At 54.5% G+C, this 26,369-nt stretch overlaps 8 protein-coding genes across 8 annotated transcripts; 6 read left to right on the top strand and 2 right to left on the bottom strand.

Annotated features, from left to right (window-relative positions):
- Positions 1-4,488: 4,488 nt before the first annotated feature.
- Positions 4,489-5,577, top strand: BDP81DRAFT_407531 (p21-C-terminal region-binding protein-domain-containing protein). The gene is made up of 2 exons (XM_060589021.1): positions 4,489-4,695; positions 4,757-5,577. The coding sequence occupies exons 1-2, from the start codon at positions 4,618-4,620 to the stop codon at positions 5,531-5,533; spliced, it is 855 nt and encodes a 284-aa protein (XP_060443693.1). The 5' UTR covers positions 4,489-4,617; the 3' UTR covers positions 5,534-5,577.
- BDP81DRAFT_430770 (chorismate mutase) lies at positions 5,570-6,681 on the bottom strand. Its single transcript, XM_060590641.1, has 2 exons — positions 6,409-6,681; positions 5,570-6,328 (listed from the first exon to the last, which is right to left on the bottom strand). The coding sequence occupies exons 1-2, from the start codon at positions 6,585-6,587 to the stop codon at positions 5,599-5,601; spliced, it is 909 nt and encodes a 302-aa protein (XP_060443692.1). The 5' UTR covers positions 6,588-6,681; the 3' UTR covers positions 5,570-5,598.
- Positions 6,682-7,058: 377 nt separating this feature from the next.
- Positions 7,059-9,511, top strand: BDP81DRAFT_376994 (mitochondrial division protein 1). The gene is made up of 4 exons (XM_060586765.1): positions 7,059-7,360; positions 7,437-8,046; positions 8,105-9,120; positions 9,168-9,511. Exons 1-4 carry the CDS (start codon positions 7,286-7,288, stop codon positions 9,441-9,443), a joined length of 1,977 nt encoding a protein of 658 aa, XP_060443691.1. The 5' UTR covers positions 7,059-7,285; the 3' UTR covers positions 9,444-9,511.
- Positions 9,512-9,594: 83 nt separating this feature from the next.
- BDP81DRAFT_376993 (uncharacterized protein) lies at positions 9,595-11,972 on the top strand. The gene is made up of 3 exons (XM_060586764.1): positions 9,595-10,169; positions 10,248-10,446; positions 10,507-11,972. The coding sequence occupies exons 1-3, from the start codon at positions 9,927-9,929 to the stop codon at positions 11,772-11,774; spliced, it is 1,710 nt and encodes a 569-aa protein (XP_060443690.1). The 5' UTR covers positions 9,595-9,926; the 3' UTR covers positions 11,775-11,972.
- BDP81DRAFT_376989 (uncharacterized protein) lies at positions 11,943-14,086 on the bottom strand (the record flags this gene model as incomplete). Its single annotated transcript, XM_060586763.1, has 2 exons — positions 13,708-14,086; positions 11,943-13,634 (listed from the first exon to the last, which is right to left on the bottom strand). The coding sequence occupies exons 1-2, from the start codon at positions 13,729-13,731 to the stop codon at positions 11,943-11,945; spliced, it is 1,716 nt and encodes a 571-aa protein (XP_060443689.1). The 5' UTR covers positions 13,732-14,086.
- A 427-nt stretch (positions 14,087-14,513) lies between these two features.
- BDP81DRAFT_472657 (uncharacterized protein) lies at positions 14,514-15,496 on the top strand (the record flags this gene model as incomplete). Its single annotated transcript, XM_060594626.1, has 3 exons — positions 14,514-14,616; positions 14,666-15,144; positions 15,353-15,496. The coding sequence occupies exons 1-3, from the start codon at positions 14,574-14,576 to the stop codon at positions 15,494-15,496; spliced, it is 666 nt and encodes a 221-aa protein (XP_060443688.1). The 5' UTR covers positions 14,514-14,573.
- A 1,259-nt stretch (positions 15,497-16,755) lies between these two features.
- Positions 16,756-21,465, top strand: BDP81DRAFT_450839 (GRAM domain-containing protein; the record flags this gene model as incomplete). Its single annotated transcript, XM_060592579.1, has 3 exons — positions 16,756-17,171; positions 18,026-20,754; positions 20,807-21,465. The coding sequence occupies 3 exons, from the start codon at positions 16,756-16,758 to the stop codon at positions 21,463-21,465; spliced, it is 3,804 nt and encodes a 1,267-aa protein (XP_060443687.1).
- Positions 21,466-23,046: 1,581 nt separating this feature from the next.
- BDP81DRAFT_491561 (interferon-induced GTP-binding protein Mx1) lies at positions 23,047-25,720 on the top strand (the record flags this gene model as incomplete). Its single annotated transcript, XM_060595314.1, has 5 exons — positions 23,047-23,304; positions 23,492-23,593; positions 23,650-24,618; positions 24,670-25,045; positions 25,104-25,720. The coding sequence occupies 5 exons, from the start codon at positions 23,047-23,049 to the stop codon at positions 25,595-25,597; spliced, it is 2,199 nt and encodes a 732-aa protein (XP_060443686.1). The 3' UTR covers positions 25,598-25,720.
- Between the last annotated feature and the right edge of the window lie 649 nt (positions 25,721-26,369).

Here is a 26,369-nt window from a genome sequence, read left to right as displayed (position 1 = left end):
TGCTCATCATGAACAACTTCTCCTCACTCGAAAGCTACATTCGAGCACGCCTTGCCTTGTGGTAGGAGACACGTTAGATCATTGATCATGAACGACAGACGACGTCAACTTACATCAGGGCACCAGCCTCATCACCTTATCAGTAATCAACCGAGGTGGTGGTGGTTGTTGCTCAAGGATCTCGACCTCCACCAGCCTAGCTATCCACTTGTGGCTGGGGGACAAATCTCAATAACTACGCATAAAAGCAACTGAATAGTATTAGTGTGACCCCCCCTAGTCATGTTCAAGGAAATCACCTACCAGTCTTGATTGTAGGCCTAGAAGCCCTACTTCAGGATTCGGATACACCGAACCGAAGCATAATCATCGACATACAGGAAAATCTCAAAGATATCCTGGCCCAAATCAACACAGGGCAACCTTGCACAAACAACTACCTCGAGGACTTCGATACACTGCTAGACGATCAGATACGGCTAATGTTTTCAGGAATCAGAGGAGGAAACTTACTCAGCGATGCTGATGTGGCAACAAAGTGTGATGAACTCGATTCATTGGTTGTGGCTTTGGAAGGGTTGAGTGGAAGGGGGATCAGCTAGCCTACTGAACCTATTCATGAGTACATGAACAACTCAAAAGGTCACATGAAGGATGGGAACTCACTCGGAAGATGTAGACCTCGCTTGAGTAGTAATGTATCCTTTCACTGTACTCAATCATCAGCTAGGTCATCATTCAAAGAAGGTGTTGCAGCTTACAAGGACGAAGATCCACACTAAATGTGAACCACCCAGAGGGCCCGAGAGATCCCGATTCTGCACCTGTTGGCGAAAGGATCATTGTGGGATCTTTTCCGGGCCGATGTGAAGATAGTCCTTGACGAATGAAAATTGGTCAAGGTCAAGGTTGCGGAGAGCCCAGGCTGTCGTGGCGGCAGCGTCGGGCCCGAGCAGTGTCGCAAGATCCATATGATGGACTTGGTCCCGGAGTTGAGCCCGCTGCTCAGCCAGCTGCTCGCAGTGTATCAAGACATGCTCGACGGTTTGCGAGTGCTTCTCGCACGGGCACAGACGCGATGGGGCCAGCTAATGAAGAGGTCAGCAACACGGTACCAGTATGGTAGGAGCCCAAAAGACCCCGTCAAAGAGCAATGATATACATTCATGAAGGACAAGAAAGAATTCAGTCCAATGAATCCGGTTCGCATTTGAATGAGAATGGCACCCTGAGCCCGGCTCAGGTTTTGATAGTAGCTGAGGACCGTGCTACTACAATCCTGCTGCTGCGCGATCGAGAACTTGCGCGGTGAGCGTGATGATTGCGACTCTCTGTCGGAGTCGTCTTGTTGATATTCCGACCAAAGATCGACGAATTGGTCGTGTGTTGTGGCCTTGGTCCAGGCCTTGATGTCCTTCTCCATGGCCCGTCTGTTTTTCCTCCACTTTGCCGCCTTCTCATCGGAGAGGCCGTTCTTGACGTGTCGACGAATCTCCATGGCGCGATCGTACTGGACCTGGTATGGATTTCTGTCCAAATGGGTGAAAGATGTTTTGCCGGGGGGGGGGGGGGGGGGAGTGAGTCGCGGACGGATTTCAAGGCTTGGCCTTCTGCAGTGTCAAAGTTGCAGGCGCGATGCGCCGCTCCCACGCGTTGGAGATGCAGGGCAATGGGCTCGATCTGCATCTCGTTGTGGACGACAAGCTTGGGCGTAGACTTCATGGCTCCAGGTATCTGCAGCAAACAGTGGCACTGGAGGCGATCGAGCAGGTCCACCATGTTAGACTGCAGGCTCCATTGGCAATCTTGATTCCTGGCGATGTACCATGCTGCGCAGGCGTATGCGATGATGGGACGGATGCTGGTGACATAGAGGTGCCTCATCTCCATCGTCGGTGGTCCCTATGTAGAGCCGGACATGCAGCTGTAGTGTCCCAAACGTTGCTGAACTTTGCTGATGATATGGTAGACGTGGGCGGCAAAGGTGAGTTCCACGTCAACCTGCACGCCAAGGACCCTCGCAACCTGCTTGACGCAAGACGACGGCATGCCTTCAATGGAAGGGAACGCCTTGCAAACGGGACCTTTGCTGCCGGGTTTCCTGAAGTGCATGATCAAGAATTTGCCCGGGTCGAAATCAATGCCGACTTTCTTGGCCCATCTGAACAATGGCTCGAAAATCTTCGCGATGATCACGCAGTTCTCATCCCAGCTGTCGGAGGTGACCACGAGAGAAAAGTCGTCAGAGAACTGAATGTCTAAGAGTTCGACTGACGGAAAGCTGAAGTGCTTGGATATGTGAAGCATGGGGCCCGCAAAAATGATGAAGAGGATGGGCGACAGAGGGATTCCTTGAGGGATACCGATGTTGACGTAGAACCAGTCGGATGTATGTCCTGGTGCGCGAAGCTTAGACCTCCTGAAGGACAGAAAGGATGCTATCCACTCGACCAACCAGTTAGTGACACCGAGCTTGACCAGAATGCGAAGGAGTGCTTGCCGGTCAACGTGGTCGTAGGCTCCCGAGATGTCTGAGCTACACATAGTCGTTCGCCTCTTGCATCTTCCCTGACTCCCCAAGGACCATGCCTTGTAAACAAAGTTGAATATGTGCTCCAGGGCCTCGGTGGTGCTCCTACCAACGCATGCGAACTGCCTGTTTGGAAGAAACTTGTACTGGACCGCAAGCAATTGTAATCGTGCCGCCACCAGCCTTTCCAGCAGCTTGCCTATACAAGACAGCAAGGCTACGGGCCGATACGCTTTTGGTTGAGCATAGTCCTCCTTGTCAGGCTTGGGAAAGACAATCGTTGTCGCGTCCCGAAAACAAAGCGGGTGATGGAAGTTTTTGAAGCTCGCGTTGACGAGGTGTTTGAAGTAACCGTAGATTTTCTCCAACCCAACCTTGAGAGCGTTGCTGATGATGTCATCCGGTCCGGCAGCCTTGCCTCGTTCCACTGAGGCGAATGGGTAGTGAAATTCCTGATCGCTGATGGACTGAGGAGTGGAGAGTTGATAACGCCTGGGGTCAAGCTCGGGTACCTCAGGAGCTGGCGGGTCAGAAGCATCGCTCGTCCTGGGCCAAATCTTGTCCTTGAAGCAGTGAAGGCTTTCGTCGTCGGTCTGACAGACAGACCCGTCAGGTCGTATAAGTCTCTTCAGATGGACCTGTCCTTGGGGCTGGCTCCACGATGGTACCTGCCTCGCCAATTGATGAAGACCCTGTCTTTGAAGAGACTGGCTAGCAACATTCTTTCGAAACCAAGCTAGCTTGTGCATGCTGGTAGCGTGACGGGTTTCATTCTTTGCAATGCGGTACTTCTCTTCTTGACCACGCTGGCCGCGTCGAGAACGAAGTTCATGCAGAATGCGAAGCTGATTCGCCTCATTCTCAGGTGCGCGCTGGACGTCTTCCGGAACCACTTCGGGCGTCGGCCGCGGAGCAGTCTTCCTATAACAAGGAATGGTGCGGCGCACAGCTTGGTAGATGGCCACAACAAGTGCTTTGGCGTAATCATCAACCGCATCCGGAGTTCTGATATCTGGGAAGCCGACCGTACGCAATTGCTTCTCGACTTCTTCGCAGTATCTCTCTTCGTTTGCTCTGTCCCAGTTGAAGCGTGGCTCCTTGTCTCGGTTGGGCGCAACTGAGACTCTGGTATGATGGGGACGGTGATCTGATTCGAATCCAGGTACTGACAGCGCTCGGGTTGAATGAGCCCGAGACTCAAGCCTCCGACCGGCAAATGCCAAGTCAATGGTGGTTGAAAAGTCGCCAGAGTTGGTAGCCGATCGTGAACAAGTCCTCAGACCAGGTGGTAACAAGCATCGCATGACTGCCATAGCTGTTGCCTGGTGGAGAATTTCGGCGTCCTTCTCAACTTGCGCAACCCCATCTCCACCCCAGCCCGGGTGGTGGAGGTTGAAGTCGCCAAGTAATATGGCATTTTCGCCGGTGACGGGTTGGTCCACGTCGGTCAAGAGCTCCGACAGGGAGATGGATTGCTTGTTGTTGTAGACGTTGTGAATCGTTATCTCACCGCATGAGGTATTGAGAAACAAAGAAGCTACCGAGCCAAAGTGCTTCTTGTCGTGTTCCCGCCAATCAATCCTCCAATCGCTTGGATCAATCGATTAAGTCTTCTGTTTTCCAAAGTGCATCGGATTTGAACCCGAGAGTCTCTGCATTCCTGATCATTTCGCAAAACCGTTCCATTCGCGTAAGGGACTGAAATGCGTCACTAAGATAATGTCAGAAATGGTCTTACACCTGCTTGAGGTATACGAGACGTTTGCCAACGACGATTCAAGCAGAAGGAGTTCCAAGACTTGACGACAAAGCGGAGACCCACTCCGGGAACCCGAACGGCGGCGGCGCCGTTATCGATAAGAACGGGGCCGTCTTGCCGGCTGGTCCCAAATCAGTCTAGTGAGGGGCACCCCCACCAAAAATTTCATCCTCACCGATGCGGTCGCCATCAAAGGTACCTGTGTGTTTGTGTACAGTGACAAACTCATAATCAAAAGCCTTGCGAATAACTCTTATAATTCAATCTTCTTCGCAACGAACCCGCCACTTAATCACCGCGTCCTTGCATCACAGCACAATATTTCAAGATGGGAAAGAAGAGAGAGAGAGACGAGGCCAAGCCTGCGGAGGATGTCCAGATGGCCGACGAGAGCTCCGACGATGAGGTGAGAGACAACTCATTTGCCTTCCCTCACCAGAGATCATCCTACTCACTCAGCCCACAAGGACTTTGACGTCGTCAACGTCGATTTTGAGTGGTTCAACTTTGACCCCGAGGTCGACTTCCAGGGCACCAAGACGCTCCTGCGCCAGCTGCTCGACGTCGACTCCACGCTCTTCGACATCTCAGGCCTCGCCGACCTCATCCTGTCCCAGCCGACCATCGGCTCGACAGTCAAGGTCGACGGCAAGGAGAACGACGCCTACGCGCTCATGACGGCGCTCAACGTCCAAGAGCACAGCCAGAAGCCCGCCATGGCGGAGCTGGCAAAGTACATGATGGACAAGTCGCAGACGAACCCGGCCCTCGCCGCCGCCGTCCCGCGCGTCCTCAACGACAGCGGCGCGCAGGTGGGCCTGGTGCTGACCGAGAGGCTCATCAACATGCCCTCGGAGATCGCGCCGCCCATGTACCGCATGCTCGTCGATGAGATCGAGGCCGCGGTCGAGGACAAGGAGCCCTACGAGTTCACGCACTACCTGATCCTGTCCAAGACGTACCAGGAGATCGAGTCGACGCTCACCGAGACGGAGAGGAAGGGGAAGAAGGCCAAGGCGGACACGGCGCTGTGGCACTTCCACCCCGAGGACGAGGTGTTTGTGAAGCACGCCGTGGCTCACGGCTCCTTTCCGTTCACGAATGAGGAGAAGGCGGTGGCGGACAGCAAACGCGCGTTCCAGGAGATGGGTGTCAAGTCGCACGGTCACCTCATCTTGATTGAGGCTAGCAAGTGGGAGGGTGCAGTGCAGGCGGTAGAGCAGTACCTGAGCGCATCTCAATAGAAAGAGGGAACCAGTAAAAAAAAAGAAGAAACATGATTTTGAGCAATTTTCTTTCATTTCGTAGTCTATTCTACAGGCTCTAGTCTCTGCATGAGGTACTCGACCTCGACGTCCTTGGTCAGGGGTATCACAAAGTCCTTGTACATGGCCACCACGGCATCGGCATCAATCTTGGCCTGGTTCTCCGGGCCCGCTCCGATGGAAGGGTCGGTGCCGTAGGTCAGCACCTTGAGCCTGAGCCGCTCGAGGACCTTCTTCTCGACGGCGGCGTTGGTGATGGCCTCTGCGATGCCCTCGCGATCCTCAGCCTTAATGAGCTTTGTGTACTTTTCCGGATCGGACTGGAACTTGGACTCGGCGACAAACTTGCCAAAGTGTATCCTGCGGGAGAGGGCCTGGAGGCAGGCAATGTCGCAGGTGGCCGAGGAGCCGTAGTTCTCCTGGGACTCGCCGCGGTCCTCGCGGCCGAAATCGGGGCAGAGTGCGGGGAGGAACTTGTCCACGTAAAAGTCCTTGATCTGGTTGTTGACGTTGACGTCGTTGGGGTGCAGGATGCGCGGGTAGTGCAGGGGTTTGAGGATCTGTTTCTGGACGGCTTCGGGGAAGAAGGGGTACTCGTCGGGAGAGTCATAGCGGCGGATGATGGACTGCAGCTTCTCCTGTTCGCAGAGGTACCAGTCCATGAAGCTCAGTTCACTATTTGGTATGTTGAGCGCGCCGGGGACATAAATCGTTTTGTTGCGGGCGAACTGGGCCCGCTCGATAAGGTGAAAAGTGATGGTATCTTCGAGACGACTGTTTTGATAGTTGGCGTTAGATGTGATCGACGAAAAGGGAGTCAACAAACAGCGTTGGAGGTTGGAGGGGGAACCGACATCAACTGGTAGCGAATGCGGGACAAATCCAACGCCTTGGAGGGGTCCGATAGGTCAATGAGAGAGTCCATTTCGTCGTCAATTGATTGAAAGCCGGTTGGGTATTGATAGACCAGTCCCTGGATGTTATGCTGGTGTGCAGTGGGAGTTTGGACGACGGGTTGGGGCGGGTAACGCATTCGGACTGCTTATCGACGAGTCATAAAGGGTAAAAAGCTTGACAGTGGTGAGGATTTGGCTGGGTGCGGGCGGGTGACAACCGAGGCCGATGACGCTCCCAGCGAAAAGGGACAAGCCAAGCAAGCCCAGTTCTCGGGCGGCGGGCACCCAGGGGAGAAAAAAACTAAAAAAAACTCGTCCCAACGCACCACAAGCGCGAGGCTGCCCGTCTCCGGACCCCCCGTGCACTGCATCTGCAGGTCGCTGCCCCCAAGGGATCGGGTGGCTTAAGCGGGCACCAATCACTGACCCTTGCCATCTTTTTGCAGTAGAATTGGCCCCCCAAATCTTACAGCCTCGTACTCCCTATGAAGTAGGCCACATCGGGGCGTTAGCGTGCGCAGGTGTCCCGTGTTGCCCGTGTGCCCCGTGCAGGGAGCTTCTCGGGTGTTTAGCGCGTCATCCAGACAGGAGGCGTCCCCAACCGGGTTCTTGCCGGGATCAGTGCTTGGAGTGTGGATACGTATCTGATTCTCGACCGAGACGACAAAACTCGACCCCGTCGAAAAGAAGCACAAACCCGGAGCGAGCTGTTCCCACAACGCCCAGCTACGAAATCACCACCTTTCTCCTTTCCCGCCCCGTGTCCTCTTCCTCGCCTCCTCCCCCTTTGTGCCACTCATTGTCGCGCGCATCGGACGGGAGCACACACGTACGCATGGCCGCCTCGGATCACGACCAGTATGGCTTCCACGACGATGCGGCCGCCGGAGACGACCAATCCGTCCTGTCTGTAGGTCGACCTTTGCCACTCGCGTGACCACTTGTTCGTCGTGACTTGATGACTGACCAGAGTGCCGTATTGGTAGACTCGCGGTATAGAAGCATTCGGGCGCAAGGTCACGTCCACTGCGAGCCATTTGATGGGTCCTCTGTCCGAGCAAGGGAACAATAATCATCACCACTACCATGGCGCCCTGGCCGAGGTCCACAAGCAGCTTCGGCGGCCAACTATCCAACGAAGCATGTTTTCCATGGCCAAAACGACACCGACAGATATGGTCCGGTCCAAGCTGTCCACAACGGAGATCCAGCATCGCGCCCTGACGTATTTGCCCGACGAACTGCTAGCGAACATTCCCGAGAGCGACAATTCCTACTCCCTCTTCCAGGGCTTCAAAGCAAGCTTCCCGGACCTGACGGAAGAAGGTAGGAAGCACCGACGGCGGGTATCGAGGGGCAGGAAGCTTTTGGAGGATACGGAAAACACTGCCGGCACACCGCAGGCGCTGCATAATCTGAAGAAAGACAAGGCCTCGATGATGCACGAGTTGGAGATGCTGGGTGTTCGTAAGAACATGGCAAGTAGTGAGATTCGTGACATTGACAACAAGATTGCCAATCTGCACGGTATGCGCCGGATCATCCTGGACAGACTAGCCAACTTGGAGCAGGAGGAAACATTGCTGGAACATGACCGTGAGTTGCACAATCATATGAGCTCTTGGATGGCTCGTCTGGTACTAACGAAACTCAGTCATTGATGTCGAGACACGGTTAGAAGACGCCCAAGAGCTCGCAGACGAAGCCGAGTCGATTGCGATAAACACACCCACGAAGACCGAGGAAGATCTGGCTGGTGAGGACGACTCTGGTTTCATGTCACAATCGGTGTACGAGAAGCTCCCAACGACAGCTGGCACGCCGGCATCAAAGGCAAAGAAGAGGGTGGTCCGCCGGAAATCGATGCCAATCTTGCATGAGCATTTCGAGGCTGGCACGGCCATTAGGGAAATCCGCGCGCACCAGGACACGATTACGGCTCTCGACTTTGACGCACCCTTCGGAACAATGGTGACTTCGGCCATGGACGACTCGATCAGGGTCTGGGATCTTAATGCTGGACGATGCATCGGTTTGCTGGATGGACACACGGCCTCAGTTCGCACGTTGCAAGTGGACGACAACTTCCTCGCAACCGGCGGCATGGACGCTACGATTCGACTTTGGGACTTGAGCAAGGCACACTACGATCCCCACGGAAGCCAGTACGGAAGGGACGAAGATGAAGACGGCATCGCATTTGAGAACCCCGACGATGGACCGGTCGAGCCTCCTGAAGGAAGCATGAGAGACTGCCATCTCTACACCCTGCAATCCCATGTCGACGAAATCACGGCGCTCCACTTCAGAAATGACACGCTCGTGTCCGGCTCGGCAGACAAGACGTTGCGACACTGGGATCTCGAAAAGGGCCGATGCGTCCAGACTCTGGACGTTATGTGGGCGGCAGCGCAGGCATCCGCGTCTCTCGGCAGTGAAAGCTCCTGGAGGCAGACGAATCGGGCACCCGCACAGCAAGCCGATTTCATAGGTGCGCTTCAAGTCTTCGAGACTGCTCTTGCGTGCGGTACTGCCGATGGCATGGTTCGATTGTGGGATTTGCGAAGCGGACAGGTTCACCGAAGCCTAGTGGGACACACAGGACCGGTGACCTGCTTGCAATTCGATGATGTTCACCTCGTGACTGGTAGCATGGACAGGAGCATTAGAGTGAGTTTGGTCCCGTTCTAAGCTAGGGCATCGCTAACCATCAACAGATCTGGGATCTCCGTACAGGGTCTATATATGACGCCTATGCGTACGATAACGCCATCACAAGCATGATGTTTGATGAGCGGAGAATCGTCAGCGCAGCAGGCGAGGACGTGGTGAAGGTGTACGATAAGGTGGAAGGCCGGCAATGGGACTGCGGCGCGGGCATCTCCGAGGCCGAAGAGGGCAAGACGCCGGCCGTTGTGGAGCGTGTACGTGTCAAGGACGGCTACCTGGTTGAGGGACGACAGGACGGTATTGTAGGAGTATGGACATGTTAGAGTATACAGAACCTCCTTTCAACAGAGCGAATTCAACGCGATTATGACACAGGCAGAGGATGCGAAAGGAATGTCTCAATCATATGCTGAGGAGATGTGATGAGGTGGTCTATGTTTATATCTGGACGTCATAATGTCAAGGTCTATAAACAACCCCCTTTTAGTCCCCTTTTTTGACTTTGGGAAGGCGACTGATTGAAGCCAATTGTGTTCATCCGACATGCTCCCGAGCTAAAATGCAGGACGCAGTTGTCATCATCAGACGAGACCCGCTCAGCCAAACAACTCCAACTCTTTTTTTTTTTTTGGGCCTTTGCACAATTGGCCAAGCTTCAACAACCATCCACCTGCCATCCAACTCATGACTGATTCCACGCCCAGCTTCTTTAACATCGCATCACCTCAAATCAAAAACAGGCAAAGCGAGGGAAAAAAAGGAGAGGGAGGGAAGATATAAAAAGGGTCCCAAAAGAGGGAGCCGAAATGTCCATCCTTGATAACCCCGCCCTCATCGCAGAGTGCAGCGAAACAGCGGTATCAATCCACTCCGACGTCATCGGCCACCTCCGCGCCGGGTCTTCGCTTCGGTACTCTGCTTCTGAGTCGTCTTCGCACCCGGAAGCGCGAGTCGAGAGCGATGCGGAGCGCGGGTTGGGGCCCGTTGGAGAGGAGATCTTGAGGGTTGTGGAGGGGTTGGCTTTTGAGGTTTTGGGGCTGCGCGCGTCGGTGGGGGGTTGTTTGGATGGGGATGACCTTGCATCAACATCAAGACAACCACGACCACCACTGTCGTCGGGACCGGAGGCGGAGCAGGAGAAAGAGGAGAAGGAGGAAGAGTCTGTGATTGCTCGCCTCGACGCAGAGATTGAGCGGACCTACCGCCGGTTTTATGACTACGTCTACGCGGACCTGCCGTTTTGTTGGAGGTTATTGTATACGGAGCTGAGTCTGCTCAAGTTTTCGGCGGTGGCGTTTTTGTATTATGCCAAGAGGGCGGGGAGGGGTCGGGAGGGAGGTGGGAGGAAGCGGGGTGGGAAGATGGATGAGGAGAATGAAGGGAAAGAGGACGAGGGCGAGGACGAGGGCGAGGACGAGGGGAAAGTGCTGGATGAGCTCGTCGCCGTGCTGGATAAGGCGCTCATCCTCGCAGGCGGGGCGGGATTGAAGCGTGGAAGGAGGACGATTTCGAGGTTGCTTGGGTACTTGGACGACGCGCGGCTGATACCACCGTCTTCGTTGGGTTCCCCTCTCCCGGCGAAGTTCCCTTCTTCGGGCACATTTACGCCGCCTGTTGAGCGGCCTATTCGCGTCGTGGATCGTGTGTCCATGTCGGCTTTTCAAGCGTACCTGGACGGCCGGCCTCGCCCGGAGAAGAAGGCAGACGAAAACGGGAACCTGGATCTGGACTTGGGGCCGGAGCCGTTGGTCCTAACGTCGCTGATGAACGATTGGCCTGCGCTCTCCACGAGACCGTGGTCTTCGCCTGCGTATTTGATGTCCAGGACGCACGGCGGGCGGAGACTTGTGCCGGTGGAGGTTGGACGGAGTTATGTTGACGAGGGGTGGACGCAGGAGTTGATTCCGTTTCGGGAGTTGGTGGCGCGCGTCGTTGCGTCTGCTTCGCCATCTACTACACCAACGACGACAATATCAACACACACAACGACAAGGACAGGACCAGAGCCAGGACCGGAAAAGGCAACGACATACCTCGCCCAACACGAACTCTTTGCACAGCTCCCGCACCTGCTAAACGACATACTCACGCCGGACCACTGCTTCACCTCGCCGCCGGCGCACCCTTTCGACAAGACTGCAAACAAGCCGGAGCTGGATGTGCCGCTTGTGAATGCGTGGTTTGGACCGCCGGGGACGATTACGCCGTTGCATACGGATGGGTATCATAATCTGCTGTGTCAGGTTGTCGGGGAGAAGTATTTGCGGTTATATGCGCCGCGGGATTCGGAGGCGTTGTGTCCTAGGGGGTTTGATGATGATGATGATGAAGATGCTGAGGGAGATGGGGAAGAAGGAGAAGCAGAGGATGAGAGGGGTGACAAGGGCGTCAAGAAGGTGGACATGAGTAACACCAGCGCCTTTGACGTCGGCGCCGTGGAGGGCTGGGACCCGGACACGGAGGGTCGCGATCCGATGGAGCTCGAGGAGTTTCGCGGCCTGCGGTACTGGGATTGCGTGCTGGGGCCCGGGGAGGTGTTGTATATTCCCATCGGGTGGTGGCACTACGTCCGCAGTCTGAGTGTGAGTTTCAGCGTGAGCTTTTGGTGGAATGGGGATCATTATGTTGGTCCGGAGGACGAGGAGAGCAGATGATTGAAATCACATCTTGAGGGAGGGCTGAGTCTAGGTGAGGTGTTTACTTTTATAGCTTGAGAAGAGATACCCCCTGTGAGAGAGGTATAACAAGCCTCCGATTCCTATTTTCATTCCATCATGTCATCTACGTCAACTGTTCTTCATCAAGGAGGGAGAACTACAGTATCAACTCGCAGCAGCAGCAGCAGCAGCAGCAGCCTCATCCGCCTCGGCACTCTCCCCTGCCCCCCCTTGCGCCTGACGCCTCGCCTTGGCACCAGCTTTCAACTTCTCCCACTTTTCGCGATACTTTTCTAGCGTCCGCGCCATTGTGCGGTTCTCCTTCTCCAGCGCCTCCATGCGCTGCATCGCCATGGCCATCTGCTCTTCCAACTCCTTGTTCCGCGCCTTTAACACGGTGTCGGTACTCGACATGCCGACGCCAGCACCAGCACCACCACCGGTAGTAAAAGGGGTAGCGGTCACCCCCGCTGACGCAGGCGACCCAGGCCGTCGAAGACGAATACTCTCCGCCAGCGCCAGACTCGAATTCTGCGCTGTGGCCTCGAAGGCGTGGAGCCGCTTGCTGAGCTTGTCGAGCATGTCTTTGAGGCCCCTGTTTTCGAGGTAGAGTTCCTCGACTGTGTTTTTGAGGTTCTGTTCTGTCCGAGGTTTGGCGTTGCGTCTTCGGACGCCGGGGGAGGTTGGCGCCATCACGGACGGAGACTCGCGCGCGTCGACAAAGTCGTCTTCGTCGTCTTCGATGAGGCTGTCACCTGCGCCGCTGCCGCCTCCGCCTCCGCCTCCACCGAGGCCGCTGTGGAGCGAGGCCTCGAGGCGGCGCTTCTCCTTGTCTGCAAAGTTGAGGATGTTGGCGTAGGACATTGTGTGCCCGCTCGTCGGGACGACGTAGAAGGAGTCGTTGGGGTTGTTTGCCGAGATTGCGCGGAGGGTGGCGCGGGAGTAGATTTTTGAGAGGTCTGGTTCGGCGGGGGCGGCTGGGGAGAGTTTGAGTCTGTTGCGCTTTGCCGGGGCCGGTTCTGCGGGCGGTTCGACGGGTCCTGGGATGGAAGATGAGGTGGACGAAGAAGATTCTTCGGTGATGAGGGGTAGGCCTGCGAACGCGAGGGGCGCGGAGAGGCGGTTGATGATGTTGCCAAAGGTGCTGTAGAAGCGGGAGTATCCGTCGTCGCTGGCCGGCGAGGCGACTTCTTCCGTCTTTTTGGGTTCGGATTCCCTTCGTGGGGAGTCGTTGGTGCCGGTTGGGGGGATCCAGCCTGGTTTGCCGGACCGGTCGAGGACGTTTTGCATCTTTGTCCTCGATCCGTCTCTGCGGGCTTGGACTTCCATGTTGCCCGGCGCCTGGTCGTTTGTAACGCTCGGCGGGATGGGCTGGCTCCGGTTTCTGCTTCCGCGGATGCCTCGCGCCGAGGCGAGGTTGCTCGCGATTGAAGAGGTCATTTCGCGGCTCGGGTACCGGCGCTGTTGCGCCGCCAGGGACGGAACTCCCTTTACGGTAGCAACTGGGCTGCCGGCGCCGGTGGGCTGCTGGCCTGATCCGGACTTGGTACGACCATCATCGGGTGAGGAAGCATCGCTCGTGGCATCGGAGGCTTGCGATTCCTGCTTCTCGTCGATGGTCTCGGAGGAGGGGTTCTGACTAGCGGCGGCGGCGCGACGGTCATAGGGTATCTTTAGGAGTTCGGCGAGGCGCTGGTGGTGTTCTTCGAGGAGCTTTAGGGTGCGCAAGGCCTCGATGCTCGAGGTCGCGCGAGCGGCGTTGGCAAACTCGCCGGCGGCGAGGGCGTGTTCGTTGATTGCTACCGTCGTCTCGGACTGGTGTTGGGCGTTGGAGGCTGCTTTGGCGTGGTCATGCGCCTAAGGTGGTTAATTGTTGTTAGAACAGGTACTAGACATTGTTTCACATTTGCCTTTGAAAGGTTGAGGTTACCTTGACTAGCGAAGATTCGTCCATCGCAAAAGAACTATAGGCAGCAGGTAGGCTGCCGGTGATGTGTCAAGGGACGGTGCCGGTGCCTGTTCCGGATCGGAGGAAGTTGGGGGTGGTTTCTAGTCCAAGTCGGCTGTCCGCACGTTTGCTTCTGGATCACACGCCCGCCTGAGACCGGTGCAGACGGTGGTAGGTAGGGGAGGCAAGTGGAGGGATGTACGGACATGCGCCGATGGAGGTACGGAGGAGGTCCAACGAACCGGCCTTTGATGTTCGGTAGCCGGTGGTTGGGTCGCGTGTTGCGGTCGCGGAGGTTTCCCCAGAGTCGCTAAGAGATGCCCCCCCCCGCTTGTTCACTTCTCCGGTTGCAGTCAGGTGGGAAGTGGACAATGAGTGCGCACTGCGGGAGGGACGATGCTTGGTGGTCACTGGTACGCTTCCAGTTAGGTAGAAGGGGCTAAAGAGGGCCTGGATGGGCCGGTTAGAGTACGTAAGCTTTTCGCTCGCCAAAGCGTCTTCTTCCCGCTGGTGGCCACCCACGCACCTTGCCAAAATTGTAAAGGTCAAAAGGAAGCGAAGAGACCAATCCCACGTCACCAGGTGCTAGTAATTGCCTCAAGCGACTTGCTGGAAGCTAGCTTTATCAACTCCAACTAATGACATCTCGATGATGTTGCTAGTGAATTCAAAAGAGACTTCAGACGGCTTTTGTGAGGAGAGGCCAGTCCTGCTGTACCACAGCACGGCACATAATACAAAGCACCGAAACAATCAAGCAGGTCATTATACTGTACAGATAGGTATTTGCATTCAACATTATCAAAGTATTCAAGCCACCAATCGTCACTTGCATTGTCAAATACATTATGTTGATTAACAGTCAAGCAATAGCAGCGCGACGTCTGGAAGGTTAGTAGGAAGTGAGTGACTTTGTCAATCTAGACTGGAACAATGACAGCAAGCGGCGCAACTGAGACAGACCAACATTCAGAGAGATTCTGGATGACGCAAAATGCATGTCAAAGAAACCCAGGAACTTGGGCATCGTGTATGCGAGTGTTGGAAACTGGGTGTGCTGTGGCTGCCAACTGTCCCGCCCTAACAATCGGGCGAGAGGGACATTGTCCAATATCCAGTTGCGCGGTGTCTCGTCGCTCTAGAGACGAGCCTATCATGATGAAGGAGGAAGAAGGGCCACTGCACGCCGTAAGCCGTAACCCGCAAGACACAATTCGCACTTGCAGAGAGGCCCCTGACGTAGGTATGGTTCCCCCCAAGCCAGCACCTGATCCAAACGGACAACCCAACGGCCACAACCGTCCCGAATCGGGCCAGCCATCGAAACCTTGCTGGGAAACCCATCTGCGAATCTGCCAGACGTGCATGCATCGCCAGGAGGAGGAGCGCAGACTGGGCGGCCTGGGTCGGGCTGAGTGGGTGAGAAAGGTGGGATGAAAGGCTCCGGGCCAGCCGTTGATACGCTGGTTGGGATCTGCTGGTCTCTCTGGTTCGACCTACGCCAGAGACCATGTGGTGATGGTGCATCCGGCTAGAGTGGAATGGGAGCTGGCCGGCCGGTGGTGAGATGTGATCTGAGCCGAGGCGGGAGTCGGAAACTCAGGAGATGATACTTGTTCCTGTTAAGGGCCGGGGCAGTCACAGCCGGGCAGTCAGCCACAGCCTCCTGGGTCCTGGGGAGATTGACTTTGGGAGCATCTGGCGGAATCATCCCGATGCAGGTCCTAGGTCCCAGGCGCAATTCCAAGGTGGAAACGTCATGGGCTGGTAGGCTGGCTGGCGTGAGGATGGAATGGGGATTGCATTTTGGGATTGCGCAGTCGCCAATAGATCCACCGAAAAAGAGATGCCAATGAACAAAAATAGCAGCGCAGTGTCTTTCCCGGATCACGGGTGGCGGGCGTCGAATAATGCAGCAATAACATGGTATACTCCGTATATGGGTGGCTCCATTGAGGCTGGCCAGATTGACGGCCCCAGATTCCCGATTCTGAGGGTTCCAGGCCGCTCGTAATAATGGACCGTTTTCGGGAAGCGGGCAGATGGAAGCAATCGGGGGTTATGCCAATCATCAATGTGAGTGTGCACTTGGTTATTTTGAGGGTTATGAGGAGAGGATTATGAGGATGTGAGAACTAGGTGGAGGGGATGATACCTTGCTGTGGACGGAGTAAGGTACATGGGCTTCTGTAATGGGGATGCACTAACACTTGGAGGTACCCCTTGGGCCCTTCCGTTTCAAGCCAAGGAAGGAAGGAGGAAAGGTGCCGGCCTGGCCCAGGAACTTGCCTCGCCTCCAGTGACGATGACGCTCTTCGTGGAAAGAGAGCTCCGGCTTGGGGTTCTTTCCTCGGCCAGCCGCCAGAATGGAAAACTGACGACTTCGGGAGGTACGAAAGGTACGAATAGAAATCAAGGTGGCAACCACCTGGAACCTGGGGAGTTCCTTCCTTCTCGGATTTTCACTTCATTTTCTCATTTGGGATCCTCGGCTCCGGCAGCGTCTCCAAAGAGATTGCAAACTTACCATTTTCCGTGAAGTGCGAACCGATCTTTGCTCTCTCTCTCTCTCTCACCCATGGCCTGACCCATTCATTCATACATATACACCTTTTCATGTTTGCACGTTGCATTTGCACCACCTCCCCCAAGCAAGAAACAACATTAAACGGAGCCCCGTCTGCATCGCATAAACTCGAAAACCGTCACAACATCTGCGGCTTCGTTTCCAAATAATTCCCCGTCATACACAAACAATACACCAGGTCCACGGTCTACCCCTACCTCGCATCGCACCTCCCTACGGATCCTCTCCAAGCTTGTCTTGTCTTCTCGACTTTAATTTCCATACTGCCAATTCCCTGCACCCGCGGACCATGATCATCGTGCCCACTCTTCGCAACCAATGCGCGTATAGTCTTTGACAGCACCAATCCGCCAGACTGCAGACGCACATTGCTCGGGAAAGAGTACGATAATTACGAGCTTCAACGACCCCAGGAAATCAACACCTTATCATCCTAGGAAGCCATGGACGGCGCCACTGAAAGCGGAGGAGGTCTGAGCAAGCTGCTGCCAAAGTCAATCGCAGCCAAGCGCCGCCGCAGAAAACAAGAAGCCCAAGAAGATGAAGCCGCTGCCGCAACGGCCGCTTTGCTGATAGGGGTCAAGGGGGAAGATGTTACCGCTCCAGCTGTTACGCCTGCACCACTCAGAGACGATGATGCCAGCCATCTGTCCAACAGACGCGACAGCGGCTCTTACGTCCATGACACGGACAGCTTTGTTGGATTTGGAAAAGACGGCTCGACAGGGTTTCCCGACTACGACTACGACCACTACAACGAGCACGGCCACGCCGCCCACGACACCCGCGACGCGGACGAGGCCAGCACCGAAGCCACAAGCATGCTGTCGCTGGAAGACCCTGAATTTGACGATCATCAGTGAGTAATATTGCCTTTTCCCGCATGTTTTGTCTCTCTTCATCTCTACTGGTTGCTTCCATCATTTCCTGCTTATTCCTTATCCCGTCTTACCCATCTTACCTTACCTACCTTGTACTACTACTGTATGCACATGGTTGGGGCTTCTCTGCACCCTCATCCTTCAATCTTCCCACCACCTTACATATGTATGCATCCGAGCGCACTTGTTCCGTGCTCTTCACCACCTCACAAGGCCACGTCTTTTCGCATGGCGCATTCCCCCCAGTGGTCAAAATCGTCACTGGCGTCTCCATCGAATGACGAGGCGAGCTACGAATACCTACCTAGCTACTATCCGTACCACGGGTGCTACGCAACTCGGCCCCAGTCTGCTGGCACAACCCGCAACGGCGCCGTCTCTCTTTTGTGCATATCAAGTGGAGAGACAGAGAAAGGACAGCGGGCTTAGCGTCCGTAGTAGGCTGCTCTGGCCATCCTTGGTCTGACAGTTCTCACTGGTCCGGGGGGTTCTGGGACTGGGAGACTAGGAGACTAGGAGGGGAGAGGGGGGCTGATACGCCGCCCTCCTTCTCCTGTGCTCTCTCTCTGCTCCATGGCCCATGGGTCTCAGCTCCCCCTCATCCACTCTCTGCCGCAATCGCCGTATGACAGCTGCCTGGGGGTCCCTTCAGCACATTTAACTCGTGTCCCTGACGAATGTTCCATTTCAAGCGAGTGCGAACAAACGGGGTCAGGGTCGTCCATGTCTCCCCCGACCACCTCCTACTACTGTTTCGTCTCTTCATGTAACCATCCGTACGGAGTACAGTACCAAGTATCTAACCACGACGACTTCCGCCCCCTCTCATTAGATCTTTCTCTCAGCACTCTCGACCAAGTGCCATATCGACACATCCTTCGCAAATAGGTTACTTGACCACTTCTTCCCCTATCGTTCAGGCAACCCACTTGCCTGAACCCCAACCTCAGATACTGGACGACCAACTCTCCCAGATCGCCTCGGCGCGATCCACTCTCTCTGCCAAGCGGACGCAATCCGTCGAATCGTCGACAGATTCGTCTCTGCGCTCCAAACGCAGTTTCACAAGTCTTGTGCCACCCAAGAAAAACACCACGAGATCGCCATCCCCCGTTGGCCGTCTCAAAGGTGTTTTTACAAAGTCAAAAAAGACTCCCAGTGCCGCCACGAGCCCTGACCGGTCCCTGGGCGGTGACGAAACCCCCGACCACGACCGAGACACGCGGAGAACTAGAGACCGAGGTAGAGCCACTGCTTCCACCTCTGACCTCACCACAACCACAAAGCCGTTTCTAGACAGTTCGACCGCGCCACAACCGAATGCGACCACCGACGCAGATGCATCTCGCGTAAAACAATCAACAACGCAATCCCCTGAGCGACGTCGCTCCAGGGCCTCCACGAACACCTCACGAATCGACACCTCCTTCGTACCCCAAACCCCGCCCAACGCCGACAAGACGCCCGTCATCGTCAATACCCCTCCGACGCCGACCGACCACAACGCACCCTACGCTCAATCACCTCCGCCGGCCCCAGCTCCGCAGCCCGCTCCCGAGGTCTCTGTCACTGCCTCAGGCAACACGAATGGTGGTTCTGCCACGGGTAGTATGCTTGCTCACCGCAGGGGTAGATCAGGATCTGGAAGTTTAGGACCAAGCAAACTGTCCAACATAACCCTCGCGCCTTTGACGCCCACCCCCGAGAACGGGACCGCAAGCAACCCAGGAACTCCATCTGGCGGAAGCGGCTTCTTTTCATCCGTCCTCTCGGCTGCGCAAAACGCCGCGACCTCGCTCACAAGTACCATCCAGAATACCGGAATAGGACCGACCCCTCCCAAGAACAAGAACGTGGGCAAACCCCCCGATATCAAGATCGACGAGCAACCCGAGGTCGAGCCGCCGCCTCCATCCGCAACAGGTTCGACCATGGAGAAAGAGCCTGCAGTCAAGACCATTGGGTCGGGCGAGCTGAGCCTCAGTCAATTAGGTATAACAGACACAGCCAGCAATGCAGGAACGCCCATTACAGCAAAATTCCCCGAATCGGACGCACGAGCTAGAAGCGAGTCAGCTCCGACTGACGCTGCCTATGCCGCTGCCACACGCGACCTCGGAGTAGATGACGGCCGAAACGCGGCGAGACCCCAATCACTGTACGATCCAGGAAGCACCGGCGACCGAACCCCTCCGCAGGGCAGCATCCACGAGGACAAGATTTCCGGAGTCCAGCGCAGTGGAAGTATTCGAAGCGCCATTGGACGCCATCGCAAGCGAGGAAGCTCAGCTGTGTCGGGAGGTACGGCTACTACTATTGGCGCTGCCATTGCTGCGGCTAACGCGTCTCTTGCTCACCCTCAAGCCAACGCGAGCGTACCGAAACTTACTGGATTTGCGGTTGCGAGCAAGAAGCGCAACCGAGATTTCCATGGATTTTTCAAGAGCGTGCCCGACGACGATTACCTCATCGAAGACTACAGCTGTGCGTTGCAGCGCGAGATCCTGGCGCACGGCCGCCTATACGTATCCGAAGGCCACTTGTGCTTTAGCAGCAACATCCTCGGCTGGTCGACCACGCTCGTCATGAGCTTTGACGAAATAGTAAGCGTCGAGAAGCGTAGCACGGCCCTGGTCTTCAAGAACGGACTCATGATTTCGACCCTCCACGCCAAGCATATTTTTGCCAGTTTTACCAGTCGAGACTCGACTTACGATCTGATTGTCAACATTTGGAAACTCGGACACCCGACCTTACAAAGCTCGCTGAACGGAGTGCAGTTGGAGGGTACTGGTGGTGATAAGACAGAAAAGGTTGACGCGAATAGTGCTGTGGTAGCAGAAGTTGATGATGGTAGTTTGTCCGGCACCGATGAGGAGAGTGACTCTGGCGACGACGACGACGTTTACGACGAAGACGATGATGCGGAAGACTTGCAAGATGTCACCCAACTGTCAGAAGTTAACGCTGAGCCTGATGGCGGAAAGACAGTATCTCGCAAGGTATCTGGTGCAGGTGCTAATGGCGCTGTCGCCGATGCCGTCAAGGAGGCTGTCGGTGCTGCTCCTGGTGGCAATGATTTTCCCGGCCCGGCCACTCATGCGGCGACAGACTGCGGAGACTCTGATACGCATTACGACAGGGTTGTCGGCGACGACGTTATCCCTGCGCCTCTGGGCAAGGTGTACAACTTACTCTTCGGTCCAGCATCGGTCACTTGGATGACCAAATGGCTTACTGTTGAGGCCAAGTGCACAGAACTGACTATGGAGGACAAGAAGGGGCTGACTCTCGATAACAAATCTCGATATTTCACCTACATCAAGCCACTCAATGGAGCCATTGGCCCAAGGCAGACAAAATGTCTTGTTACGGAGACTTTGGATCATCTGGACTTTGAGAAAGCCATCAATTTTAGCGTCACCACACAAACCCCCGATGTGCCGAACGGCAACATTTTCAGCGTCAAGACGAAGTATTGTTTGACGTGGGCCGACAACAACTCTACCAGAGTGCAATCCAACTGCACTATCGAGTGGACGGGCAAGAGTTGGTTGAAGGGTGAGTGCCGAAGACTTGGCTGACTTCAATGACACGAGCTAACATGATGAAGGTCCTATTGAAAAGGGAGCAAACGATGGTCAGACTCAGTACTGCAAAGACCTCTTCGCCAGTCTGAAATCGGCTGTATCTACCAAAGCCCGCGCAGGCGGTGCGGGAGCGGGCTCAGGCCCCAAGGGCAAGAAGAAGAGCAAGAAGAGCAAGGCGGCAGGCTCAACAACGGATGCTGAAGACGAGCAGGTCCGGCCCAAACATGTTCCCAAGACGGATTGGGGTCCATTGGAGCCTGTGCGAGGCATTCTCGAGCCAATCCTGGACATTGCCAAACCACTTCTCACGGGCAACATGATGTACGGTCTCCTAGTTGGTCTCCTCGTTGCGACGTGGTTCGGCTTTGGCCTGCCCGGTAGACAAGCATCTGGAGACATGCGCATGTACGGTTACCCGGATCGTCTTGCGGCGTACGACGAGATGTGGAGACGCGAAGAAAGTGAACTCTGGGAGTGGCTGGAGGAGAGAGTCGGATTGGAGCGCCTGCATGATGGCAACTTGCCCACGCGAAAGCGGGCAATGGAGCCGAGCACGGCGGAGGAGAGGGTCAGAGAGGACCGCATGGATGAGCGGGAGATCGAAGAGGCAATCAAGGTGACGGAAGAGAAGCTTAAGGTGTTGAAGGGCGTCATGGACAAGAAGAAGCCAACATCCGGTTGAGGAAATACCCTGGGAACGGGAGGCGGAAAAGTTGCAGCAAGTCAGGTTACGGCACGACACAACGTGTCTTCTCATTTCTATGTTTTATTGTGTAGCATATTCAGTAGCGATGCCAACGAGCAATCAGGGCTTGAGTAGATCAGCATCAGCAATGTCATTTTATACCGACAAAACCTACATGTCAGTCTTGCCGTGAGGTCTTTTAGGGTGGCATTAGTCGCTGGAGTCAGTGCTCTGAAACCCGCTGACTGACTCATGATAAGTTATCACATGGCATCTTTACCATCTCTGGGAAGAGAAGTACTGTGATTCGGCGTAGGTATTCAAGCTTGTGTGGGTGTTTTGAAGCTCTTGCATGATTGGAAGGTGAGTAAGGTGAGGTTACCCGGCATTGAGAATGCCATCTGGTATCTCGAACGACAGGCCTACGTGATGCTTGTTGTCTTTCCGACTGGCTGCCGTTATAAGGCTCGACTCTGCCTTCGTTCCACTCCATCTATGATGTACCTACTGCTCGTCGAAGAGATTTTTTTGTTTTCGTGATGCCTAGTCCAAGTGGGCCAGTGTCTCGTTGATCTGGTCTGGACGGTTTCTGAACCTGAGGGTTCTAGGTGCAATGAAATGTTGGAAGAGAAGTTGTGAGGTGTAGTTGCGAGGGTGGAGCTAACGTGATACTATTATAGACGCCTCTGTATTACTACGAATACTCTAGTACTGGTCAAAGGTCGTTAGCGATGTAAAGACATCGTTTAGCTAACTCTGGTTATGCTTCGTCATTGATGTATTCACAGGTGTTAGCTCAGAGATTGAGCCGACATTGATCAAAGGTAATCCAACTGATCGATCTGTAGAAGTCGATTCGGCCAAGATCTTCGCGTTTCGGCCCTTACGGCCTGGCAGTGTAGGCTCGAAGACCTGACAGGAGAAAGTACTGATAAATATGACTGAACGAGTGTTTGATAACACGCCGAGGCAGTTTGACATAAAAATGAACTGTATCCCCCTTCTCCCATCAAACATCAACTATGTATGGGGCTAGTGATATTCGTTTATGAAGGGAAGTTTTCTGATGGGCAGTAAAGGGCCAAAGACTGTCTCATCTTTGCCTGGTTCGAAGGACGAGACATAGAAGAATGTTGCCTGCTCCAGAGCCTTCGAATACATCAGTCAAGTCATTGTGCCCCGGTAAAAGTGCATCTCCATGGCCTCTTTCTGCCTGACTTTCTCACTTTTTGCCGGCAGTGGGCACGCCATACGGCGGGTCACCTCCCCTTTGTCCTGAGGAATCCGCTCTTCGTTCTGACATAATTGTCCACCCGACCTAGAAGGTATGCCTCTGCCTCCTTCCCTTTGAACAACAGGTACTGGCCTGTCTCCATCTTATCTTATTTTTCCTCCCACAAAACTCGAGGATTCAACTTGCCCTCGTCAACCACGGCAACCTAGCCATCTTCCTTCGCTCACTGCCCAAGATTGTCTCAAGTTTGTTCTTCGTACCCTGATTCCTTTCCCACTACTCCATTCCCTTTATTTACTAACCGATCTCTCTGGTACCAGCGAAAATCCACAGAGAGAGTGAACATGGGAGACAACCACAACGTCGGCGACTCTGCTTACGAGTCGCTCGGCGATGATGCGTTCTCGCGGACCATCGACAAACTCCGCGAGCTCGGCATCGCCGACCTGGTCCCCCTTCCGCAACTTGTTATGGTCGGTGACCAGTCTTCGGGCAAGAGTTCTGTCCTGGAGAGCGTGACAGGCTTCGCCTTCCCTCGCGCTCCCGAGCTCTGCACCCGCTACGCGACCCAGATCACTTGTCGCCGCGATGATTTCGAGAGTGTTCGGATTTCCATCATTCCAAGCCAGGACTCCGACGAGGATCGGAAGGAGTGACTGGAAAAGCTCGCGTTCTTTCATGAGAATATGGAGAAGGACGACTTCGCGTGGGCGGTAGTCTTTTCAAAGGTAAGTAGAAGCCCCCTTCGGATGCTACAGTTTTGATGCTGATGGGTACTATCTTCCTTAGGCAAACGAAGCAATGGGACTTCGCGGTGTTAATGATGGAGATGGTTCGAAGCTTTCGACCTTTGCCGAAGACATTCTCGAGATTGAGATCAACGGCCCAGACGTACGTTCAAATTTGACGTTGTCTGTTCATGAAACTTGCTGACCATGCAATGCCAGCAACACCACTTGACCGTCATTGACGTCCCGGGTATTTTCCGCACGTCTACAAAGGGCCTGACCACCGATAATGACATTGTCATCGTCAGGAACATGGTCAACAGATACATCAAAGATCAGCGCACCATCATCTTGGCAGTCATCCCTTGCAATGTCGACATTGCGACGCAGGAGGTTCTCACCCTTGCCGAAGAGGTTGATCCAGAGGGACTTCGAACCATGGGTGTTCTTACCAAACCCGATCTTGCCACCGAGCGCGCCACTCAGCAGATCGTATGCGAGCTTGTTGAGGGTGAACGCCACTCCCTGCGCCTCGGATACTGCGTGGTGAAGAACCTCAGTGCGGATAATAGCACCTCGACAATGACTGATCGCAACTCATCGGAGAAGGCGTTCTTCTCTGCTAGTCCTTGGTCCAGACTCAGATCGACGAACCGGGTTGGCGTTGGCAGCCTCGCTATCCGTCTGCGTGACTTGCTGCGCGACCTCTCCAAGAAGGAATTCAATAACGTCAAGGCCGAAATCCAGCGCATGCTTGACGAGAGTGAGACCGAACTCAAGCGTATGGGACCTTCACGGTCTCGACCGGATGCTCAGAGAAGATACCTTGGCCGGATTGCGTCAGATTTCCAGGAGGCCGCTCTCCGAGCTCGCGACGGACATTACGATGGAATGGACATGTTCGGCCAGGACGTAAGGTTTCGACTCATCACACGCATTGTCAATCTGAATGAGACTTTCAATAAGGTCTTCACCTTGTATGGTCATACACTACAGTTTGACGGGCAAGACCAGGAGAAAGTCGGTCCTGGCTCTGTGTTGAATCTGAATATGGGCCCGAAGTCAGGTCGTTCCGTCAGCGATATGCTGGAGCATATGGATTTTCAATGCCCCAAGCCGTTAGATGACTCGCTTTTGAGCCGCATCGAAGCTCTATTCCACCGATCTCGCACCGCCGAAATTGGCTCGGTGAGTCCGCATTCTGACAGGATATCATACTCAGCACTAACAAAAGTCTAGTTCCCAGGCTCATTGCTAGCTCAGGCCTTCAAAGAGCAGACACAGAAGTGGGAGCCACTGGTCTTGAAATATGTTAGCCAGGCGATCGTAATCGTCCAAGAGTTCATTCTCAGGACACTGCGACTCAAGTGTACCGACAGAAACACATTTGAAATGTTGCATGACCACCTTCTGTTGCCCAAGCTCCGTGCAGCTTATCAGCGAGCTTTAGATCACGCTCACTTCCTCCTTGAAGTCGAGCTTAGCGGACAGCCCTACACCATGAACCATTACTTCAACAGCAATCTTCAAGTGTCGCAGACCACTAGACTCCAGGAAGCGATTAACAAGGCCGTTGGCCCGGCGAGCGTCTACAACGCCCATGGCACTGTTGCAAGTAGCCCGAGTACTAACACAAGTCCGGTTTTCGGAGTTCCCACAGCTGCGACTCCCAGGGCGGGCGCCTGGATATCTGGGAGCGAACAACAACGGGAACCCCTTCGATTTTACCACTCAACAAAACACCGGGTCTTCCGGAGCTGCAGGCTGGTGGGTGTCAAAGTCGACGCTCTCCAAGCTCACAACCGATCGCTCCAACGCTGAGCAGGTCAAAGAGGATGTCCATGACACCCTCCGTAGCTACTACAAGGTCGCTCGGAAGCGATTCGTTGATGTTGTGCTGCAGCTGGTCATCTTTCACTTCTTGCTTGATTCCAAGACTGGCCCTCTCAAGATCTTCACCCCTGACCTGGTCATGGGCTTGGATGACAAGCAGCTACAGATGATTGCCGGAGAGGATACGGCGACGCGGGTTAGACGCGAGGTTCTTACTCGAAACGTTGAGAACTTGAAGCCGTATGTCTGGCGATTTCCAGTCCCGAAAAACATGATTTGCTTGGTGGATATGTTGTCTTCGTCGTTGCTGTTGCTGTGGTGGTTGTGGTTGTGAGACTGTCCGGTACTAGCATAGCGGTGTGCCGGGGCGAAGAACAAATTAGCCGTATAAATTATTGCATTCCCTAGTGCGTACTCACGCAATTCAGAGAAGAACGAGTTGTACTGCCTAGTCCAGTGGGCTAGTTGTTTCGATTTGTTGGTTTGATGTGTGTGGTTGAGGTTCGAAGTACAGCATTGCAGAGGGGAAGCTGTGAATCGCAGTCGAGGGTAAAAACTTGCTAACCAATCCCACAACTCTCCTACCTTATATTCTTCACGGAATACACTTGAAGAAGTTAATGGGCATAGGTAAGAGATGATAATAATTTCAATTTGAACAGTAGTAGTTTTATTTATTTGTTTATTTAACGCCGGTTCTAAAAGGAAGGGGGCACCCGATCATTGACCTCAGAGCGACAGCTCGTATGAAGATGACGTTGTCGTGGGATACAACAATCCTGGATACGACGGGTCTGATTACGGAGATCTGAAAGACAACTTGAGCGATAGAGCAGCTTCTGACGCCATCGAGACTGAACACGGACCTATGTTTTGTTCAGTAGTGTCTTGTGGTGGAATGGCATGCATCTGTCTTTGAGTTTCTACGCCGGGCAGAGAACCCAGATAGTCTTGCACCCTATAGGTCAGCTATGTTGTCTGATGTCTCAGTGTGGCGTAATTCTTTTTACGAAGCTGTGCACTCCAAGTTGTCTTTGTGTAATATCAAACTCTAAACCAAAGTGTCAGTTCTCCGGGTACCAAAGTTTCATCAGACATGTGTCAAT

The sequence above is a fragment of the Colletotrichum phormii genome (assembly GCF_030913505.1).
Source record: "Colletotrichum phormii strain CBS 102054 chromosome Unknown BDP81scaffold_13, whole genome shotgun sequence".
NCBI lineage: Eukaryota > Fungi > Ascomycota > Sordariomycetes > Glomerellales > Glomerellaceae > Colletotrichum > Colletotrichum phormii.
Note: the sequence above shows the minus strand (reverse complement) of the source record. Positions and strands in the feature narration are given on the sequence as shown.

Excerpts from the sequence above, each read along its gene's own strand:
- BDP81DRAFT_407531 (XM_060589021.1), top strand. The coding sequence starts at position 4,618 with ATGGGAAAGAAGAGAGAGAGAGACGAGGCCAAGCCTGCGGAGGATGTC. Across the intron at positions 4,696-4,756 it reads ACGAGAGCTCCGACGATGAG|GACTTTGACGTCGTCAACGT; the intron begins GTGAGAGACAAC and ends TCAGCCCACAAG.
- BDP81DRAFT_430770 (XM_060590641.1), bottom strand. The coding sequence starts at position 6,587 with ATGCGTTACCCGCCCCAACCCGTCGTCCAAACTCCCACTGCACACCAG. Across the intron at positions 6,329-6,408 it reads CGCATTCGCTACCAGTTGAT|TCGTCTCGAAGATACCATCA; the intron begins GTCGGTTCCCCC and ends CTATCAAAACAG.
- BDP81DRAFT_376994 (XM_060586765.1), top strand. The coding sequence starts at position 7,286 with ATGGCCGCCTCGGATCACGACCAGTATGGCTTCCACGACGATGCGGCC. Across the intron at positions 7,361-7,436 it reads ACGACCAATCCGTCCTGTCT|ACTCGCGGTATAGAAGCATT; the intron begins GTAGGTCGACCT and ends CCGTATTGGTAG. Across the intron at positions 8,047-8,104 it reads AACATTGCTGGAACATGACC|TCATTGATGTCGAGACACGG; the intron begins GTGAGTTGCACA and ends AACGAAACTCAG.
- BDP81DRAFT_376993 (XM_060586764.1), top strand. The coding sequence starts at position 9,927 with ATGTCCATCCTTGATAACCCCGCCCTCATCGCAGAGTGCAGCGAAACA. Across the intron at positions 10,170-10,247 it reads TTTTGGGGCTGCGCGCGTCG|GCGGAGCAGGAGAAAGAGGA; the intron begins GTGGGGGGTTGT and ends TCGGGACCGGAG. Across the intron at positions 10,447-10,506 it reads TGCCAAGAGGGCGGGGAGGG|AGGACGAGGGCGAGGACGAG; the intron begins GTCGGGAGGGAG and ends ATGAAGGGAAAG.